A 23,105-nucleotide genomic window follows, 5' to 3' on the forward strand; every position below is an offset into this window, starting at 1 on the left:
GAATGGAGATGAAAAATAGCAATAGAAGATAAAAGAAAAAAAAACTTAAATAATAAGAGATAAAATATAATTAAAAGCTAAAGGTGAAGAATCACTGACCCGTTGGGGGAAAATTTATTAGCCAGTCCGGCAAGCTATGCCCCTACTCACAGCAGTGGTGATCAGTGATTCTGCCGGAGGTAGCTAATTAATTTAATTAATTAATTTAATTTTTTTAATATTTTTTTATTATTTCCCTTTTTTGTGGAGAGTACAGGCTATTTTACTGTCGGGCTTGCTCGACTGTAGCGTTCTCCCTTGTTTATACTTTGTACCCGTAGGTATGTTAAGCTAGTGCGGAGTATGTAACAGGCAGAAGGAAGAATCTCCAATTGACCAAGCTTGGTATGTACTCGTAGACTCTCCTAGTCCTTAGGCAACACGAATATATTTTATATGACTTTTGCTTTACATTTATTCAAATCGGTCGATTCTAAGAAAAGTTTTTAGTGAAACAATTTCATTCCATTACTACGCCCACAAACTGCAGGAGGGTTTTTGCTCGTCTTCTTCTTCTTGCTTCTGCTATGGGCGCATATAACTCAGCGCCGAAAGTTTGGGTACAGGGTATTTCACTGTCGGACTTCTTCGACTACATACAAGTATAGCAGAGTCTCTTCATTTTAATGTGTGGAGGGTTTTAAGAGTGAGGTCCGATTCTAGCACTCCATTCCACTGGCTTAATTATGTTGTAGAGAGGCCGGGCTCCACTTAAATAGTGCATGTCCAATGCATGACACAAACAACAATTCCATCCACGCCCAGCCACTTAGTTGGCACAACTTGACACCAAATCAAAAGGTCCTAACCAAATGGCGACTCAACTCAATACCAACGTGACCCACAATTCACAATGCATAAGAAACAATGCACGAAGCTACTGTGAAAGTGGACAGACACAATGATGCAGTTTCCCAGAACGCCAACACATTTATCATTCGGTTCTCGAACGGGGCCAAAAGAGCTGAACACAAGCGATTAGTCGGGCATGCGAGTTGGCGCAGCCCACTTACTATAAGTAGTCACAGAATCGAAGCACCAAACAAACAAACAAAAAAACAAACAGAAACAGTCAAATGGGCGTGCCATGTGACAAAAGTACAGGGCACCGTCTGGAGTTGAGGTGGAAGAAGCAGAGAGTAGGTTTCCCACCGCGCGAAATGAAGCGCATCTTACTACATCGCGATCATTTTAGATGCATGGGAAAATTGCAAGATGCTCCCGTACTAATAGTACATATTGAGGCACTTATCTAATAGATATGCAGCAGGCGCGCCGACAATCAATTCTGACTTACTGACACCACGAGGTCATCCGTCAATTTGGAGATGTGGTGCCAACGACGACCACGACGAAGCTGAGTGGCTCAAAGCATTTGAAATGATCTGCGCGGGCGCCAGTACTACAACAACAACAACAGCAACAAAGGCACGAGCTCGCGTAGTAATACTTAGCAATAGTGAAAGGACAGCAGGAACAACAATAACAAATAACAAATCAAATGTTAAGCAATAGCAACGCATCTAATTAGTAGAGTTGTGCCATGCATTTGTTATTTTTGTCGGGAGTCTTACGAGTAAAACCCCCCCAACTTGGCGTCCCATGTCCAAATGTCTCATTGTGTACACAGTTGCTCGATTTCTAAATTATTTATGTATGCTGACTAGAACAAATAATCACATCACTGATATGGGAAATGGCGCAATTAAAACACAAAACTCGCACATCGATCGCCGAGCGCGAGCTGACAACACAGCATAGAGGCAACTGCTGCTCCCAGCCCCCTACACTGGTAGACCTACAGATGCATCTATTTTTAGTGGGTTAAGAGTCAGGTCCATCCGAATTGTCCGACAAGTTTTTAAAATAGTTTGTTACTAAAATATCTACATTCTTGTTCTCATTCATTAATTAATTCATCTACCTTCTAGCTATGTACTTTAATGATCAGGACCCGCCTTTATTTTCTAATATCGAATAAAAACTGTACCTCAAGCATATCGAATTTTCCAAATAATTGTTTGATTCTGTAGATCTAATGAGCTCCTTCTAGCTCGTTTGCGAGCTTTCTAACGGAGTGCACCTACCTTAATGTGATCTTTGAATAAGCAAGTAGAGAAGCTAAAGTCGGATATCCCGACTTTGAAATACTCTGTACATATGTGTATTATAATTATGCGTATCTATGCGTGTATGTGTGGGTTTGTGTGTGTCTGTGAGCCTGTGCAAAGCAGTAACAACAACAACAGCTGCGGTCACTGCTTGTACATTTCATGGACAGAGTATAACAAGTAAAAAATTTAAAGTCGGGTGTCCCGACTTTGAAATACTCTGTACATACGTTTAAAATAATTATAGAAATTAAGAAAATTTAAAAAAAATTTGGATCGATTTTACCTCTTTCGGTATTCGAACTCACGTAAAGGGTGTATAATTGCACATTTGCATAGCAATTGCGTCTGTGTGAGTGTATGTATGCCTATGCGCATCTATTCGTGTCTGTGTAACATGTGTGCAGTCAACCAAACAGCAACATCAACAGCCACGGGCAGCGCTTGAGCAGCGCTGCAGCAGCAAATATATTTATGGCTATAACTTCTTGTTATTATAGTGAAACTTGGCATACGGACACATAATAACTAACTGGTATTTCCAAAATTTTAGTTCAAAATTCCAAGAATTACGGGAGTTACGAATTGCATGGTAGAGGGGGGAGGGAGGGAAATTCCAAAATATACATTTTCTGCGTATTCACATAAGGCATCTGGGACTGGTGTTCCTAGGTCTTATAGTCTCCGAGATATAGGCGATTATACGAATGGAAAATCGGGAAAACCCCCATAGAGGGGAAGTGGGGTGGAAAATCAAAAAAATAAAATAAGCTCGTATAGAATACACACATAAGGCATCTTTGTGCAAAATTTGGTATCTCTATCTCTTATAGTCTCTGAGATCCAGGTGTTCATACGGACGGACAGACGGACAGACAGACAGACAGGGCTAGATCGACTCGCCTCGTCATGCTGATCAAGAATATATATACTTTGTGGGGTCTGCCACGCCTCCTTCTGCCTGTTACATTTTTCAGCTCCCGCAAACCTAATATACTTCTGTATATTTCATGTACAGAGTATAAAAACTAGTTTATGTTACAAAAATTATTTTTTAATAATATAATTTCTATGACAGCTATACTTGTATGGAATAGTGACCTGACTTGGTCGTTCTCGACATATTTTCTGTATTCTTTAACAAGTAGCCTCAACTCAAGATTTCATCGCAATAGCTCAAAGACTGGGAGGATTGAAATAGATAGCCGTACGGACAACAAACATCGCGATTGGATTCCTCCTACCGTGTTGGTTTTACGTCTACCTGTAGTATATCAGGCTTACTTCTGGGTCTTCCAAACATACACATAAAAAATATATATTTACAATTACGCTTTTTAGTAGAGGATAATAGAATAATAATAAATAAACTTTTGTGGTCATCGCAAAATTAGGAAGCACACATGTATCACTTCTCTGTTTAAGCTGATTATATAAAGAAATACAACTTAATTAGAGTTCCGATTACTGAAGCTTTTAAGTTAAGGTAAAAGATTATTTGAGTACTAATTTATTCGGTAAATAAAGTCATGACCACAAAGTAGCATTATTCATGCAAGGTCATACCAGAACGACAGAAGGAAATCAATTTAAGATATGGTCTAAAATTCTAGAACTAAAGCAAACCAGGATTTCTAGTGATATTCTCGAGTTTCGTGGTTTCGACTAAACGTTAAAAAGACCGCAGGAAATCAGGATTTGCGTGCGAATCAGATATTAGTAGGTGATTGATTCAATATATGGGCGAAAAATGTTGTTGACGTTTGACGCCAACTTCAAAAGGCACAAGCGAATTAAAATCCAGTGCTGTGTCGCGTTTGGTCATTCGTGGTTAGCTTGCAGGATTCAGGAAAGGCGCAACACCATCAGATATAACAACAAAATGTCCAATACACCTAATTCTGCTTTTACACGGTATATTGGTTCATAAAAAGTCGTGTAAAAAAGACATTGATCATATGCAAAATGAGTCGTGCTATGTGGAATAAAGTCGTGTAACCATACAAAGTGTGTTCCAAAGTAAACAGGACTTTTTGAATCTAGCGCCCCCTGGTGGCGCTATCTATATGTCGACGTTAGAATCTGCTATCTTTATCGATTGTCTAGTGAGAATATCATGACATTTCATCAATTGGAAGTGAAGTTATTGCGTTTTAAGTGTCAGCATGTTTGTGTTATCGGTACGAAAATGAGCTAGAGCCAACATTAAATTTTGTTTTAAAATTGGTAAAATTTTTACCGAAACGTTTCAATTGATGGAACAAGTTTATGGCGATGATTGCCTATCCCGTAGCAGAGTGCACGAGTGGTTTCAACGTGTTCAAAGTGGTTGTGAGGACATAAATGACGATCAACATGTGGGCCAATCAAAATTCGTGATCACCGAAAATTCCATCGAAACTGTGCGTGAATTAATCAAAAATCAGCCGAAATCATTATTGAAATTGATGGAAATGGAATTGAACATCTCCAAAACATCGATTTATTGCATTTTACCTGAACATTTGGGCTTACGAAAGGTGTGTGCACGGTTTGTTCCGCACAAATTGACTGACAACCAAAAATTGCTCAGAATCCAACATTCGATCGACGCTTGCGACCGATTATTTGACCAAAAATCACATTTTAACCATTAACCACTCGCCGTATTCACCTGATATGGCACCGTGCGACTTCTACCTTTTCGGAAAAATGCATTTGCCTATGAAAGGAAAGCGTTATGCAGACGTAGAGGCCATTCAAAAGGCTTGCACCGGCATACAGGCGGCCATACCGGCCAACAAGCTAAAACACTCGTTCGACATGCTTTTGGATCGTGCAAAAAGCTGTATTGAAGCAGAAGGAGACCATTTTGAATAAAATAATGTTTACTTTGGAACACACCTTGTATATAAAATTAAAAAAAGACCGTGTAATAACAGAATTAGGTGAAGTTGTTAGGGTTCAATAACTTTAGAAACAACAAAATTTGTAACATACACAAACCTTTGCTACAGAAAATCGTTATTTTATCATAATTAATAATAAATTTATATTTATTTAGATCAGCGCAAAATATTACCCTCTTTATGTTATTGCTTAGCACAATGCCAACTACTTACAAGTTAGTAATATTAAGTTAACTGATATTCGTCAACTGATTAAAAGTTGCATTGCAGAATTGATAATAATTTTGAATTATGGGGAACTAATTAATAACCCAAACACAATTCCCTGCCAGTCTGTTAATTTCTCTCATCGCTGTTGGAGACCCCTGAAATGAGAATTATGAGTAAGTTCTTCGCCATGCTAATACAATGACTGCATGATGATCCATGCGATTTTCTACGTAAACGCGTTGCATTGCAAATATTAATAAATGTTTTGTAAATATTTACGCAAATTAAATGTTGATTGTCCGAGCAAGACAATGAAACGCATGCGGCTTCGGCTGCGTGAAGAACTCGCATTGTTGGCCAACAACGAACCGAGCAGCTACAAAATATCAGCAGCACTCGTATCAACAGCCGACTGCCAATAAAGTCATCTTCATACATACTTGTATGTTCTCGTACCTATAGGCTCATTACCAGTGACGGTCCTTGGGGAAAGTGGACCACAGACACACATACAAGTATGTAGCTCCCATTAGCCGATACTGACGTCACTGCCATCGAATTGTTTACGCAAATGCTTGTCATGTGCTTGACTGTGAGATGAGGAGAAAAATTGGTCAAATCAGAAGCTGAAGCAACTCGAGCAAATCGAATCAGCTGGTCAATGATCGCAGCACACGCATCTTTAAATGAATATAAATATTTGATGTTTTAATTTTTATTCGGAAAATGCTCTTGGAATTCTGCGAACCACTTAACAAAATGTTGACGTTAAAGCAGATACATTATATTTTGTTCCTTGCTTACCACAATTCATCTTACTTTAAATATATGGCATTAATGTCTGCGCACCCATACACGTAATACTTATATATACTACGAATATATATCTTCCCCAGAGTGCTTTCCTCTTTCGCTAAAAATATACGCACTGTGTACATGAAACTCATCTGTTACAAATGATTCTTCTTAATTGAATTACATGGCCAGAGACAAGCGCGTAAAAATTTTAATTACACACCTCATCATCATTTGCTGAAGTAGTTGTTCGAGACACTCCGTAAGGGAAACAAAATTTAGCTGCAAGAAATGTTGATCCGATTTCGTGAGTGAGATTCAGCGATGCACGTCGGATTAGGCGACATATGCGTATATTTGAGCGTATGTGGGTTGCCCATCCACATTCCGAGCTCCATTGGGGCGACAGTGACAAAAATTATTTACACACCTATTTACCCCGACTAAAGAGAACAATTTCCTAGTATATGTATATTTTGGATGTTATGATATTTAGCGTCCTTCATTTGAATTGCTGTACCCAAAAGTATAAAACGCATTCTAAAGGTGAAAACATTTGTAAGAACGCCTTGAATCCTGTTTTCTGCGATATATTACTGATGATGAATTTGCTATTATTCTCTAGCATATACTCTTTTAAGTTTATCTTAGTTTCATCTTTAGTATTAGATAACTTGGTATTAGCTGATACGCAAACTATGATGTTAAGCAGATTGATAAAGATTACTTTATAACCAAACCATTGTTAAGTGTTGACTTAAATAGAAATTTCAGCCGGAGACTTTGTACCTCTGAAGTTATTTATACAATATTGCATTTAAAATTGTTTAATAAGCTTACTCGGTTCACAGCTCTGTACATATTATTATTATTTTAGGCAATTCTCAAGTAACTCTTGATTTGAGCAGAATGTAATTAAAAGCACCCTTACAAAGATTATTTTTATAAAAACTACATTGTAGTTTTGTTCTTGTTGTTATAATTTTTTTCCGGGCTTTTCAATTTAACGAGCGCTGAATTGATCGACAAAATTGAAAAAGCGCAACATCGATCCGTAACTTGTTTTATATTTACTGAATGAAAACATATCTATGACAACCTAAAGATTAATTTAACGACTTTAAGCGTGTCCTACAACTCGACGAAGAATGGCCAGGACGCCCGTCAAACGTGGTTACCGTGGTTATCCATGACCTGTGTTTTGCTAGTCACTGAGCGAAAGTGCGAGTTGTAGCTGGGACCTTAGATGTCTAACACGGATGATAATAAAGATTTAAAATCATAAGATAGGTATGATGCATTTTCGCTCCGATGCACAGTGGCTCAAATGACCTATCTAGCTGGATTTAAGTCGAATTTAAATTTTAGAAATTCAGTTTTTTTTGTTGTCAAAGCTGTAAAAGTGTTCACCACGTGGCCTGCAAAGATTTTGTGTCATTTTATGACTCGTAGATTGGGCCAAAAACCAAACAAATTAAAGCTTACTGTGCCAATTTGTTTCCCCTCTCCTTTAAGATAAGATGTTTAGTATTTAAAAATTATATGTTTGTGACCCTTCTTTTCCTGTGTACCAAAAAAAAAAAAAAATGCGGTAGAAGTAAGTTCATTTAGCAAGTATGGTTTTTGAAAGTGTAACTGATTTCTTTAGACTATAACGCTATTCAATAAAATTTCAGCATTTGTGTAATGTGTGAATCCTTATGGTCTAAAAATATCCAAAATGATAACCAACTACGTCCAAATCATAAGTTTGACTGTTGAACTTTTTAGGTAACTTAAATATTTGTCGACACATATCCTTGGCCTTACTTGCCGTTACTGTGCACAAAGTATTAATACATGGTGCAGACAATATAAACTATGTAGTTCTTTTTATTGACACGATGTTCGAAGGAGCCCTTGAAGCCAGGAATAAAGATTTCAGGGCAAACCCATTACCGCAAGGATAAGAGATGTATTATGATGGAAGATGTCATGAATGGTTTATAACATCTTCGTCAAAAACATCAAAAATTTCCAAAAATATGTTAAGATAGATAAAGTTGTTCCTTGAAATTAGGAGAATGAGTGATGAATACGTTAAAAACTTAAAGTTCAAATTTTCATTAAAATATCTTATTATTTACTCGAGCCTTAGCTCAAATGAAGAGAGAAGTTATCGCCGTGAGAAAAGGGGTCCAACAATGGCCACGAACGTTGGAGAAAGTATATAAGCGTATGATTTCCTCTAGATCGTTGAGCCATGCCGGGAAACAGGAGACTACGAGTACTTCTTGACCAGCCCTCGTATATGCAGAGGGTAGGTGAGTTATTATACTTTCTTAGATAAGTATCTCGCTGTAGTGTGTGCAATAAATGTAGTATTTTTTGCAGGGTTTATAATAATTGAAGAGTTTTTAGATTTGTTTGCAGTGTATACACTCGTATGTATGAAATGAAGAAGTCCTCCTCTGACACCCATAGCAAGTGCGTCTCTGTCTCAGATTACAAGTGCAAACCGAAATAAATCAAACTAGAGAAGTGAAACAGAGAGGAGAAGTGTAAAGCGTTACAAGATCAACAACGGCTTTATAGCTCCGCCAGGGTCTGGAGACATTCAGCTACATAATTAATGCTCCACTGATCCTCTGGGGTATGCCAATTGACATTTAACATCAACCTGTGGTTTGCTTCAATCTTTACGAGTTTAACAACCCTGGCAAGCATTCGAGCAGCTGCGTAGATACATACGAGTAGTTGCGTCTTTGGTCTTCCTTACGCAACAGTTGCTTCGATTAAAATATTCCCACATGCTCGTCAGGCACGCGCTTCACGGGGCACGTTGTTATTTTTTGGTGTTGCCGTTCTTCTTCCCAATGCATTTGCTCGGATGGTTGCCACAGGCCCCGCTGTCGATGGTAGCAGAGTTTGCAGCCGCCGATGCTCTTCTTGCACGGAAGACATGGCCGTAGATGTTTTTTTTTAGCACGCTGTTGTCTATTTTTTGTCATGTGCTGGTTGCACGTTTCCATTAAGAAAATAATTAACATTTGCTGTGGCCTGCCTGAGGCTGATGGACTGGCGGGCTTCGGCGTACTTGAAATTGAAATCTGTTCAACAGATGTCTTGCGGCTGCTGCTGCTGTTGCTGCTGCACGCCGTCTTCGGTTATACTATTGCCCATGGGGTCCTGCTCCCGCCTGCATTTCGATTTACGAGCATGTCCGCATTTTATGCATTTCAAAACACCTTTGGGCATTGGAGCAAGATGACAGGCTGCTGAGATTGCCAGCACATTGACGCGTATCGATAATCAAGATGTACAATTCCATTTTCATTTGATTTTGTCAGCCACACAATTGGCAAAGGGCGACAACACTGGCAGTGACAGGAACTAGCCAAATGCTCGTAAAGCAAAGATCATAAAAGTGTTTATTTGATTTTTGATTGCACTTTTGACACTGCACACAAGCCAGAAGCCGCTACCCATTCTCTACTCGTACTGGTACTGTTCTCGGGTAGTGCCAGCCAGGTAGTAAAATTGTTTTTACACTTCTCGCTTTTCACAAGACACTCTACTTTGTCAGCCCTCTCACAGAGTCGGGGAAGTGCAGCTACATTTAGTTCCTCGTCACATCCACATCGCTGCGTTGCGTTGAACAATAGACGACCTTTCGCTTGCGTTTTCGGGTTTTGTAATTTCTCTTTGGCATTTCCGTTTTAGATTTTTCGAGTGCTTATTAGCATGTTGTGCACACGATCAGTGATTAGCGATCAGTGGTCCTCCTACGCAGAAGTGCCAGCGATTTTTATTGAATTTTTAATGGCTGATCCTTGCTGGCTTCTGCCGGCCCTAGCAATTGTAAGTGTCAATGAAACCCGACTTGTTACTCTTATTCTAAGTTTCAGCCTCGGTCCCGCTTGATGAGCGGTGAAGTCTCACTTTTCAGACCACTTCATTTCCGCAGCGCAGCTCTTGAAAGTGTTAAAAACGCATTCGAATGTCATTAAAATTGTCCAGAGCTGGAAGTATCTTCGAGCTAAGTATGTACACGTATGTATGTATGCCTCTACGCCTGTTCCTTGCTTTGTTTTTACAGCACTTGGTACCGGCACATCCGCTGCGCGCCTCTCTGAAGTTAGTCCACGTGGGCGGAACTGTAAAAATTTTATTTACTCTTGTGTTTGTTCTTTGGTCGGACTAAAATAACACTTTCAGATTTGTACATTCTTTGAAATCATTCGGCCATGGGCCACTTACAAAAGAACCATAAGAACATTCAAGATTCTTTTAATCGATCAGTCAACAAATTAGTGGGAATTCAGCTGAATCAATTGATTTTAATTTGTACAAGATTTTGTCATACAACTGTTTACAGGTCCTCCCTACAAACACTGCATAAATGGTCACACTATTCGGTATAAAGTTATCAGACGGAATAATATTTACATTTTATGGTTGGCTAGCCATTATTAATAATAAAAAATAATAATTTCTTATTTGATTAATTAAGTTTTAGTGTTTTTTCAAAAATATATACTATGAGTACATATTTAGTTTTCAAAAAAGTAGATTTGTGCTAATAAGTGATTTTCCTTACCTTCGTAATTATTGGAATTTTTAAACCTTGGCAATTACATTGCCTTATTGTGTATGTCTCCTCAAGTTAAATTTTATTATGATAGGTCAAATGTAAAGGTTATAATAGTAGCTAATGTAAATTTGTAGCCATAAATATAATCCGCCCGCTACTGTTGCTGTTGTTGCAACTTTGAAACAGTACAAAAAATTTAATTAATTAATTTAATTTGTAGAATGATATTTAAATAATGAATTATAAAAATATTTAAAAATCATTTTTCTTTTGCTGAAGAGGGTACATGGTATTTAAGAGTTGGTTCCGCCCGATCCTAACATTCCATTTTGTTTATTTAATGTAATTAATGCTTGACTCTCATTCCCTCCTTGTTTTAATATGCTGTTGACATTTTTTTATATTTTTTTTTGCATCTCTCTTATGTTTAGTTACTCTGGTTTTCATTTTCATTTCACTCGAAACATTTCAGTTCTTTTTGTAGTGTACAGTTTTTATTCGCATACCAGGCGATGATTCAGAAAAAGTATGAACGATCTACTAAAAATTAATTTACCTTAGTGATCCATACACTCAACGTTCTTCGGATTCGTGTAAACAGCGTCGACAAGTTAAGTACGTGCCGGTTGCGATAACTTCGAATCGTAATGTGTTGAGCTCGATTTAAATTTACATTTATATATCCCAATGCTACAATTCTGATAATATGCCCCAGGTACTGTGAGCTAAAACAATTATAATTTGCATATGAATTTATGGTCAATAAAATTCAGGAAAGTGCATTATGATCATTCCAAAGAAATAAGTACGCAGCAAAACAACTACCACATTGTTATACTCTGTACATGAAACGTACAAGAGTATATTAGGTTTGCGCGAGCTGAAAAATGTAACAGGCAGAAGGAGGCGTGGTAGACCCCACAAAGTATATATATTCTTGATCAGCATGACAAGACGAATCGATTTAGCCCTGTCTGTCTGTCTGTCCGTCTGTCCGTCCGTCCGTCCGTCCGTATGATCACCTAGATCTCAGAGACTATAAGAGCTAGAGACACCAAATTTTGCACAAAGATGCCTTATGTGTGTACGCTATACGAGTTTGTTTTATTTTTTTGATTTCCCCCCCCCCCCCCCCCACTTACCACCTATGGGGGTTTTCCCGATTTTCCATTCGTATAATCGCCTATATCTCGGAGACTATAAGACCTAGGAACACCAAATTTTAGTCCCAGATGCCTTGTGTGAATACGCAGAAAATGTATATTTTGGAATTTCCCTCCCTCCCCCCTCTACCACCAAATGCGATTTTCTCTAACTCCCGTAATTCTTGGAATTTCAAACTAAAATTTGGAAAATGGAAATACCACCAGTTGGTTATTATGTGTCCGTGTGTCAAGTTTCACTATGATAGACCGATTTAACAATAAGTTATAGACATAAATATATTTGCTGCTGCAGCGCTGCTCACGGCTGTTGTTGATGTTGCTGTTTAGTTGACTGCGAAAATGTTTACACAGACACAAATAGACGCATACATACACTCACATACACTCACATAGACGCAATTGCTTTGTATATGTGCAATTATATACCCTTTACGTGAGTTCGAATACCGAGAAAGGTAAAATCGATCAAATTTTTTTAAATTTTCTTATTTTTTTTCTATAATTATTGTAAACATATGTACAGAGTATTTCAAAGTCGGGACACCCGACTTTAGCTTTTTTACTTGTTTTTTTAATGGTCTTCGGCCCTATGGTAGTTTCGTATCTGAGACCAGAAGGTGCCGTGTTGCCGAACTTCCGGGCATGAAGAAAATTGTGTTTTCTTTCGCTGCTATTGCAGTTGGAGTTAAATCATAAAAATGTAAAATAATAAACAAAAGTTTCAATTGATCGTAGAGAAAAACTCGTAGGGCGCATAAAAAGACTCAAAATGCGGTCGAGACTGCGTTAGCTGGCCACCTAAAACTCATTTAAAAATGAAAATGATTAAGCTTGGGGTGCATAGAACTCTAAAAAAATAAATACATGCATGCATACATACGATGTATAAAGCATTATACTAATATTTTTCAACCACGAATTACGCATCACATACTTCAGCAAGGCCTGAAAATGCAAACAAATGTTGAATAGCAAAACATAAATAAATAAATAACCATACGTGTATATTGAGACTATTTGATTGTAGACCAGCAGTATGTTCGCGGTGGACCCGTACGAACAGTATGCCCACAGCCCTGGGATCAGCGGCGATCTGGGCAATGGTTGCAAAGACAATTGCTGGCAAACCGAGCGACGCCAATTACTTATGCCTCGATGTATAACATAACAACATTAGATTACTGCTATTATAACCGGAATATTTAGAAGGGCCGACAATGTGGTCAGCACTTAACAATGAAATGAGGGATTTACAGAACAGGATGACAAAAGTAAAAAAAAAAAATTGAGATCCCAAACTGCAAATCAGTCCAACCAACACCTCAACATATGTGTCACCCACTATCTTTTTTTAGCTCCTGCCTTAAAAATATTAAATTAAATTAAATTTTTGGGGCCCCCCTTTGGTAAAAGCTGCCTACGCCCTTGCTCGTCTGTTTGCTGATTTCGAATATGCTTGAGTATAATGATAGGGGTCTACTTGCCTTCTTGGTATTACTACATTTCATCTTTTTTGTAAGACTTCATTCTTAGGAAATATTTTGACTAGGACTCATTTTTATACCCTGTACCCAAAGGGTGAAAGGGTATACTAGTTTTGTGCGAATGTATGTAACAGGCAGAAAGAGGCGTGGCAGACCCCACAAAGTATAGTATATATTATTGATTGGGTATACAAATATATGAAAATATAAAAAATGTATATTACATGGATGTGTATTGTATTTTTATTAAAGAATTTAATATTAATATTTTATAAAGCTCGCATCGTGACAATCGCCCTATTGCTTTCGCATAATATGTAGAGTTCATATCCCAACAAAAAAATCCCTTTTTGGATGCTAACTGAAAAAATAAATACAAAATTAAAAATTATGGGTATTGATAGATAGATGCATTCGTTTGCATTAGGTATGTATTAAAAATTGTTTTTGTATTCTTTTTAAAGTACTAGTACAAATAATATCATTTAAATTGCAAAGATGAAAAGGGTCTATTGCGGCAAACTGACCATAGGTACAACCAAAGACAGTGAAAACAATAAACTTGTCAGCACCAGAAAAAATCAAAGAGTGTAACAAATAATGCCCCAACCGAGACATTTCTTTTGCGATGTTGAGTATCAACAGAAGTATTCACGACAGAAAATAGAGCACACAAACGAAGTTGAGCTGGAATCCGCGTGCATGGAGCGTGCATGGAGCGTGCAGGCGAAGACAAACACATGACATTTATGTGCACTTCAGGCCTTCAAACACAATACACTCTATAGTGAGTACACTATTTCAAGATCATTTGCATGTGGTTCAGCGACTGGTCGTCGCCATTTGCCCAAAGCCGAAGAAAGGCTATTGCTTGGGCACTTAAGGAACCAGTCTCCCTCTGACTATATTTTTATGAACCTCGAAATGTGCAAACTCTCTCTAGCATCTGCAGCGGACATTTAGCAAGTTGGCAATAGTATATATAGTATCTAAGAACATGTGTGTCAGGGTCTGTGTTCTTGGCATCTGCCTGCGTCCACTTAGGAATTTTACAGCCAACACATGGATATGTTTACTACTCGTGCTTCTGCTCTTTTTACCATTTCAGCTGGCAATGCTCACTGTTTTGCCAATTGCTTCGCTCCGGCAAACACTTTTAAAATACTTTCATGTAAAATGTTGGTCTTTGATGACAAGCTTCTTTTAAAATTTCTTTTTTCTAGCTGTCTATTTTAGTTTTCTGATTACATTTACAATGTATTTAATAGCAAACAGGCTTTAATAAAAAACCTATGTGCAACATTTGAGAACTACTTGTATAGGTTTTAAAATGAGAGTCTGCCCAAAACGTTTTAAACATTGTATATTAAATGCAAATATTTGACAAGAGCTAAATAGTTGTAAAGCTAAAACAAGTAAAAAAGCTAAAGTCGGGGGTCCCGACTTTGAAATACTCTGTACATATGTTTACAATAATTATAGAAAATAAAAAAAATTAAGAAAATTAAAAAAAAATTTGTTCGATTTTACCTTTCTCGGTATTCGAACTCACGTAAAGGGTGTATAATTGCACATTTACATAGCAATTGCGGTTGTGTGAGTGTATGTATGCCTATGCGCATCTATTCGTGTCTGTGTAAACATGTGTCCAGTCAACCAAACAGCAACATCAACAGCCACGGGCAGCGCTTGAGCAGCGCTGCAGCAGCAAATATATTTATGACTATAACTTCTTGTTAAATCGGTCTATCATAGTGAAACTTGGCATACGGACACATAATAACCAACTGGGGGTATTTTCAAAATTTCACACTAGGCATCTTGGACTAAAATTTGGTGTTCCTAGGTCTTATAGTCTCCGAGATATAGGCGATTATACGAATGGAAAATCGGGAAAACCCCCATAGGTGGGAAAATCAAAAAAATAAAAAAAAAACGCATATAAAATACACACATAAGGCATCTTTGTGCAAAATTTGGTGTCTCTATCTCTTATAGTCTCTGAGATCCAGGTGTTCATACGGACGGACAGACGGACAGTCGGACAGACAGACAGGGCTATATCGACTCGTCTCGTCATGCTGATCAAGAATATATATACTTTGTGGAGTCTGCCACGCCTCCTTCTGTCTGTTACATTTTTCAGCTCCCGCAAACATAATATACTTCTGTACATTTCATGTACAGAGTATACTTGTAAAGAGCTTGTGCAAATTATGTTTTAGGCATCTCCGATCTTACGAAGTATACATATTCGTATGTATATAACATATATTCTTAATCAGCATGGCGAAACAATTCCATCTAGGCATATTCGTCCAACCGTCTGTCGGAGACGGCCTGGAATTCGAATCCCTGTTTCGCACTTTATATATTGTATCATCTCATTCCTTTATCTAAATTCCTTATCCAAAGAAAAGTTATTATAGAAATATTTTGCTCCAATACCACGACCCCAAACAGCCAAGAACAATATTCTCTTCTGTTTTCGGTTACTGTACTGTATATGAAATAAAAACATTTAATTCCGAGTTAGGTTCGTACCATCATAGAATCAGCAATAAGAAAGCACTGCAGTATTGTCCATTGTATTAAGCCCTTCTCTATATTGGCAATTACTTACCATATAGTGTTTGTTGCTTACGACAATAAAAACAAATGTAGCAAGCCGCAGACCGTAAACAAACTACAACGTTGACACTGATAAGACTCGAGGAATACAAAAATCAGCAGGACTTTGTTGTTCACGTTCCTTTCGGAACTCATAAAATATGCGCAACGAGGCCAACACCAAACGTACTGGATAACTGCATGGATAGGTGGACGGTGCTGTTAAGAATCAAAAACACAGAACCGCCATGATATTTTGATAATGCGAAAAGCGCACACTGGGAAAGAAGTGTTCTCGTATGTACGCATGCACATGCACAGGTAGGTAGAAGAGCAACTACAGAAACAGCCAGAAAAGTGAGCGCAGCCATTGGGCTCGGGTTGCCTTTCTCAGTTTTCCATGTTAGCGACAGCGCAGCGAAACAGACGCACAACGCAGCAATTTTCCCTAACCGAACTAAACTGCAGCGTAGAGTACGAGCCCTGAGTGTGGGTGCAATATGTTTGCCATATTTGAACACTGATCCCGTATGCGGGAGTGCGAGAGTGCGTGTGTGAGGGAGAGACGCTGCTTTTTATGCTGTCCGACAGGCACGCTGCAAGTTGTGTCGTTCGTCAAGTTGAGAAAGAAGAAGCGTATGGAATAATAAATTCGAAGCAGCAGCGAGGGATTCTATGCGACGGTGCGAGGGCAGCAGCAGCAACAGCAGCGACAGCAGCAGCAGCGACGGTCGTGGCCGCCTCCGATGGCTCAAGTGTTTTGTTCTCGTTGAAGTTTTAGAATTTATTCCGTTTCGGGAATTCAATTCAGACGCACGCGCTCGCGGAGTGAAACTCAATCAAAACAAAAGCGCCAATTCGGACCGTTAGATTTTGAATTCATGTGTTAGAGTTTTAAATTATAAGTACTGAGCATTTAATAGACACTGAACATATTTCAAAATAGTGCCACCAAAGCTTGAGCTGGGCTTATTCCCATTGCCATTTTTGGCACGCTACTGTGATTGTGAATTTGTTGTGTTTACATTTGTTGCCTACCCACCGGACTTGGGCGCGTGCGCAGTGAAAGTGCGTTGCCGGGGTCTGATACTCACACTAAAGCACCAAATGCATCATAAATCGCAGTTTTTAATGTGAATTGTAATTGATGGACATACACACTCGTGCCGCACAGTCTGAGTGACTACGAATTGAACCCACCTATACTTCGTTATCGATTGGAGCAGTTTCAAGATGTTTGTTACTGTGGATAATACAAACACATTTTTTTCAGGTAAACACTGAGTAAAAATCTACATATATTACCGGTCTATCATACATTGTCTTAAAGAATAAAGAAAAACAAAAAACACGAATTTCTTTAATTTCGTAATTATTATGTTATATATAGATTACCCCACTAATATTGCAGCTCCTACCTTAAAAATAAGGATATGACAAAAGTCGTATGTTCTTGCAATGGTTTAGGAAATTTTAATGACAATAATTAATATAAATATTTTATGATTTAAATATATCATTCTCAAAACGAAAACTAATGTAGTACATATAAACGATCTCCTTTGGAATTGAGTAAAATCAACCAATGAAACCTGAATATATTTTAACAAATTAATCTTGACCAAATACTCTGGTCGGACAAATTAAATATGATCAATATCTCCAACCTCTCTGCCATTATAGATAATCCGTATTATTTCTACAATGACTCCAAATCACCGCACACACCAGACTCTCAATCGTCTAGCAAAGGTTTCTCAATGTTTAAGCGTCGGAATGCAAAGGGCAGCAGTCCCCGGCAGATCGGCAATCCCGAGCACACGCGTCTAATCACATCGGCGAACCTTGATACGACAGCAACGATGGCCTTTGGCAGTCCCCGCGGAAGCTTCGGCTCTCTGGGCGGCTTCTCGCAAGTAAGTGGAAGTGCGAATACGCATAAATAACACCCAACATCACTGATCATAAAATTCGAATTTATCTGCAAATCTTCAACTTCCTGTTTCTGTCTTTCTAATTTATTCCCCTTCCGTTGCTATCATTTTATAGCAATCGTTTGAACTGCAGCCGCTGATGCATCGCCAGCGCTCGTCCAACTCGCACTCGGAGACGTTTCGCGAACGCCTCGGTTCCTTCAACGAAACGCACAGTTCACTGTGCCCCGGTAGTACCGCCATGGACCACGACGAGGTCTTCAATCCATTGACATCGCCATCAAGGTGAGTAGGGGAGTTGGGGAATTCAGCGTCTGGAATGGGTAGACAAGTAGAAACTGCTGACAGGATGTCTCTGCCTGATGTGGCGCATGCAGCTGTTGACATTTTGCAAACTGTGGGTGATTTTGCTCTTCTTCTCGTTTCATCTTCCACCAACGATTACAGCAAATCGCACCGCCACCACACGCTGCCTAGCGGCGGGTTGAGACGCCACTCATTTGGTAACTGGGCGCAGCAGCAGAAGCACAACACATCGATTGGCCTGGCCGCGCCGGATGAGGCTCCAAGCACCATGGCTCCGCGACCACCGATGCTTTCGCCCAACAAATTGCGAGTTACATCCCACAGAAGAAGAGGTGAGTGGCTGTTTAAACAGATTGATTAGTCCAGGCACATATTTAATTCAATGAACACGCATACATATATTATTCAACATTCATTCATTATTTGTGCATACTTATTTTTAAATAAGTGTAGAATGCTTCAAAAAGACCGAAACATATTAGAAACAGAACCATTCGCTTAAGTGATCACACAGCAAACGTCTTTTCTCCCTAATATATAATATATATAAACTTGTAAAACTAAGTTTCAACAGACATGAAGGTATTATCGACTAACTCAAATGATTTAATTTAATGACATTTGGAGGGGTTTTGTTGCGATCATCAATTGTTTGGTGATTGATGTACAATAGTCCCTTATAAGAAACACAACAAAGCAAGTAAATATTGCAAGTTCTTATTGCATTGCAGTTTCTTATTGATGGACACAGACAATATGTCGAGACCGACTATGTCAGTTCACAACTATCGAAAAGCTGTACAAGCCATATGATTTCGTTTGTAGCAAAACTTTTAAGTTTACCACCAAATTAATGACAAAATAATATAGTTGGACGCAGTCTATCTAAAAGCCATAGTGAAACGCAGAAAACTTCGGTGGAGGACTACATGTTATATTTACTTCGATTCTTATATGCTTAGCATGACGTTTAGCGGCGATGTTTTTGATGGTTTTTTTAATGAACAGGAGAATACTTGTTTTTGTTTTGTATTATATGCATTAAAAACATTAGTGCTTCACAACTAGTGTGTCTCAAAGGGAAGTGAAGACTCACCTAATAGTGAAATAAACTCTTCTCGACTACAACATCACACACAGTGACAAGCCTTTTTCAAGGAAATTAATTTTTTTTTTGCAATCTAATTCAAAACTTTAGAAAAGTTAGCTGTTACTACAGTCCGAGACTAAAATCCAATAAAAATTCACATTTCTTGAGCTCATTTCGCATTTGCATTTTAAGCCCTTCATTGAAAAGGCCAAGTTATTTATTTTTTGCTAGTTAGTTCTTAACACTCAATATACAGAATGATAAACAAAATCGAATAGGTACGTACATACATGAACAGAACGTTGAAGCGACTGCAAATCATATAAGTCTTGTAATAAATGTTTTTTCCCCACATTTAAAACTTGTGCACTATATGACTCGATTATAGCACAATCATGATGTGGTTAGAAAGATTCTCGGTGCGAAAACTTGCAAAACCGTCTACCCTAAGTGTGGAAGGTATATTATGAAGCCTAATCGCCAAGTGTGGTTCAGATCTCATTACATATTTGTATTGCTGCCAATATTTTATATACTCGTAGACTAGTATCTAGACGCTGCCGAAGGCAATTTCTTAGCTCGCTCAGTGTGTTGAGTGTTGCTCCAACTGGAATCAACCGCTTCAGAAGCGTGTTAACTACGGTGCACCCTCCACCGCCCACTTTGGATCGCGTTTGCATATTAAGCTGCCTCGCCAGTCTCCTATTCCCCTCTCCCCTGTTTGTTTGTCACCACATCAGCAGGCAGGCGCCACAAACAAAGCACCTCCACCACGCCCGCACGCGACATCGCTTTTGCATTTTACTACATTCGTTATGTTTACGCAAGTGATAATTGTCATGGGCTGATAGGCTTGTTATGGCTGTTGTTGCTGTTGTTGCTGTTGTTGTCGCCGGAGAGTCGCGCCTTGTTAGTTCTGTTTTGGCTTAATGAGTACTCACTGCATCAACATTGACGGGTTGGCAACCTGACATTTGTGGCCGATTTGACATTGATAGTCCGCAGGGGCTGACAGTCGCCTTCATGATGAATGCCACTGACGTTTGGAGCTGAATTTTTTATCATCAATGTAAGGACGCACAGGCGTCTATGTATTTTTTATTAAATACCACACAGGACACCATATTATGATTGTATTGTTTATGCAGGCAGAAGTCGATTTATTGCCAGCTAACAAATCATAAGTATGTTTCCATTCCGCTTCCACTTTCAATTTCAAGTGAATAAAGCAGTAAAGTCACTCCAGCTTGACTCCAAAATAATCTGTTTCCGCTTTCTTACACTGACAATGAATACCCTTTGCTCCAAAAAAAAACATCCGACATCCGTTATACCTAGGCTTGTAAGCATAGTAGAAGCAAGAAGAAGATGTACGCAAACGGAAGTTAAAATATTAGCTATACTCGTAGAATTGCGAGCAACCAGGGGGGAAACTTTACCAGAAGTGCGCAAAAATTAACAAAAAAAATTAAAATCCCTTATATAAAATCCCTTATTGAAATCTTATTCTGAATTAATTATCTGTGGCTTCAGAAAAGTTTACAATATTATAGAAACAAAAAGTTAAAATCATCCGTTAAATGGAGACATAAATAATAAATAAATCACTACAGATATATTTATGATTGCGTCGAAGCTTGTTCCCTTTACTTTGCCTAACAACAAAAACATTAACACTCCATAGACATGGATCGTGATGTATATATGCATATATACTGGTGTGTCCATGCTATCTAATTGATCATTAGAAATAATACATTATGTATTTGCATTTGTTCTTTCGTGGCCAGCATCCGCAAACCAAAAGAGATGGTTCCAGGTGCATTTTGGTCCTAATATCTTTATAAACAAAAAAGTTGTCCATACAAAAACGTTTCTATGACAGTATGATAGATATATAGTTACACATATATAGAGTGATCTGATATGGCCGAACTCGATACATTATTTGTGCCCGCAAATAGAAGCCCTTGTGCGGTGAAAATAGCAATCAACTGACCTTGTCATGAATTAATTCAAGTAGCTGTTTATATTGATGTTTATATTGCTCAGCAATAAATAAATGTTAGTAACGTGAATTCATCGCTTAAGGAATACATGTCCGTTCTGGCTGACACAATTCCTATGCCCAGAATTATAGTCAGTGTCCATTTAAAATGGAGACTAGGTAATTCCAATGGAACCTATGGTGAAAAGTCAATTAAATAGTCACCAATGAATAGCTCACTAGCTCCGAATTTATGGAGAAATATAATAAATTTCCATTAAATGACCCATGCCCGAATATGGCCGAGGGAAAAGCGTTTGACCTGGCCCTCCAATATGGAGGGGAAAACCCATGGATAGCTTTACAATTTTCAACTCAAAATATGCAATATGCTAATAAGTCAAACACAAAGCTGTTGCTGTTATTGGCGATGGTGCTGAAGGTAGTGGAGTGGTAGTGGAGTGGTGGAGGTGGGGGTGGAGATGGTGGTGTTGTGCACACATTTCCGCTTTTTGAACAAACAACAAAAGGAAAGTTGAGTTTTTCAATTTTTGTTTTGTTGCCTGCCACATGGCGAACAGGCAACATGGACAAACGGAAAGGGAAAAACAACAAATAACAAAAGTCAATACACGAACTGAATTGAAGCGATGGGTACGGCTATGGAGCTGGTAATAGTTATGGTGGCCGTGTAGTGGGTGTGGCGACATGACAAGCAGAAACATAAATTGGCAAAGTGTATAGGGAAATGTTCATAATTAAAGGCATGTTGTCGGTCGTCGCAGTCGTTCAAACGTGTAAGTGGCACGGAAGCCCAAACTGGCCCCAAGCACTCCAATACTCCAGCAATCCGGCATTTGGCGCGTGCAATGCTGCTGCTTTTGGCCAAATTTGGTCTGCAGCCACATTTGGTCGTTCCCGATCGCGCATACAAATTGACGAGCATTTGCAAAATTGGCCAAACAGCAAACATTTTTGCACATCAAAGAATCCCAATTAGGCTGTGCTGTGAAGATGGACCCCACAGTGGGAGGCAACAATACACTATTCGGTTCCAACTAATGGTTTTTTTAAATGATTGCTTGATTATTCTAAGCTTTGTGTTTGGGATTGGAAAAGAATTAAAATCAGTTAAACTAGCTCTAGACACTCTGGGTGGAACAAAATCTTCTTTAGAGTTATGGTTAAACGTATTGACGACATTCCAGTCAAACTTATAAAAAGTGACTTTATAACAGCAAGAACATAGCTTTTTTCAGAATTTAAGGATTCCTTGATCTATAACAAGTATGTAGATACATTTCCCCCTCCCTATGGTGTACACGTATGCTTTGATGGGGGCTTCCTTTCATGTTGTATAGTGATATGGGGGAAGATTCGAAAGTGACGCCGCAATTCGTTTCAAGAAAACAGTTGGTTATATTGTTTACTTAGCTTGAATTCTATAATGCTTGCAACTTTTTGATGCTTCGGCCCGCACTCAATTAAAAAACGACGCAAATGCTGCTGCTTCTCCTCAACATCAAACAGCTTGGTGTTTATGCAGCAAGCAAAGGCATCTATCAAATTCATATTTCCAACGCACTCCTCATACATTTTTGAAAAATGTGTAACAGGTGATTTCAGGTCAAACGTTGAAATGCACTCGTGTTTTTTTGTTTTTTTTTTGTGTGTTTTTTTGCAGCCAACGTACTGTAAAATTGTTTATGCCTTCAATCGCACATCTGTTTATCAGATTACACACGCACTGGAGCAGAAGTATGCGAGTATACGAGTATAAAGTATACTATATGTATATGTAGTACGAGCATAGTAGCATGTGTGGAGATACACAAAGAAAATAAGGTTTATGGCACACCGTCGCCTTCTGCAACGTGGCATGGCGGGCAATCCCACTAGCTGGTTGCCTGGC

At 38.6% G+C, this 23,105-nt stretch overlaps 1 protein-coding gene across 1 annotated transcript in view; it reads left to right on the forward strand.

Annotated features, from left to right (window-relative positions):
- LOC115625077 overlaps nt 1-23,105 on the forward strand; it is a 55,794-nt gene that overhangs the window by 17,802 nt on the left and 14,887 nt on the right. Inside the window, exons 3-5 of the mRNA XM_030519966.1 lie at nt 17,560-17,792; nt 17,926-18,095; nt 18,258-18,448. Of these exons, the coding sequence (XP_030375826.1) occupies nt 17,560-17,792; nt 17,926-18,095; nt 18,258-18,448 (594 nt within the window). The remainder of the gene's footprint in view (nt 1-17,559; nt 17,793-17,925; nt 18,096-18,257; nt 18,449-23,105) is intronic.

The sequence above is a fragment of the Scaptodrosophila lebanonensis genome, unplaced genomic scaffold, assembly GCF_003285725.1.
Source record: "Scaptodrosophila lebanonensis strain 11010-0011.00,11010-0021.00 unplaced genomic scaffold, SlebRS2 tig00000072-arrow-pilon, whole genome shotgun sequence".
Classification (NCBI taxonomy): domain Eukaryota; kingdom Metazoa; phylum Arthropoda; class Insecta; order Diptera; family Drosophilidae; genus Scaptodrosophila; species Scaptodrosophila lebanonensis.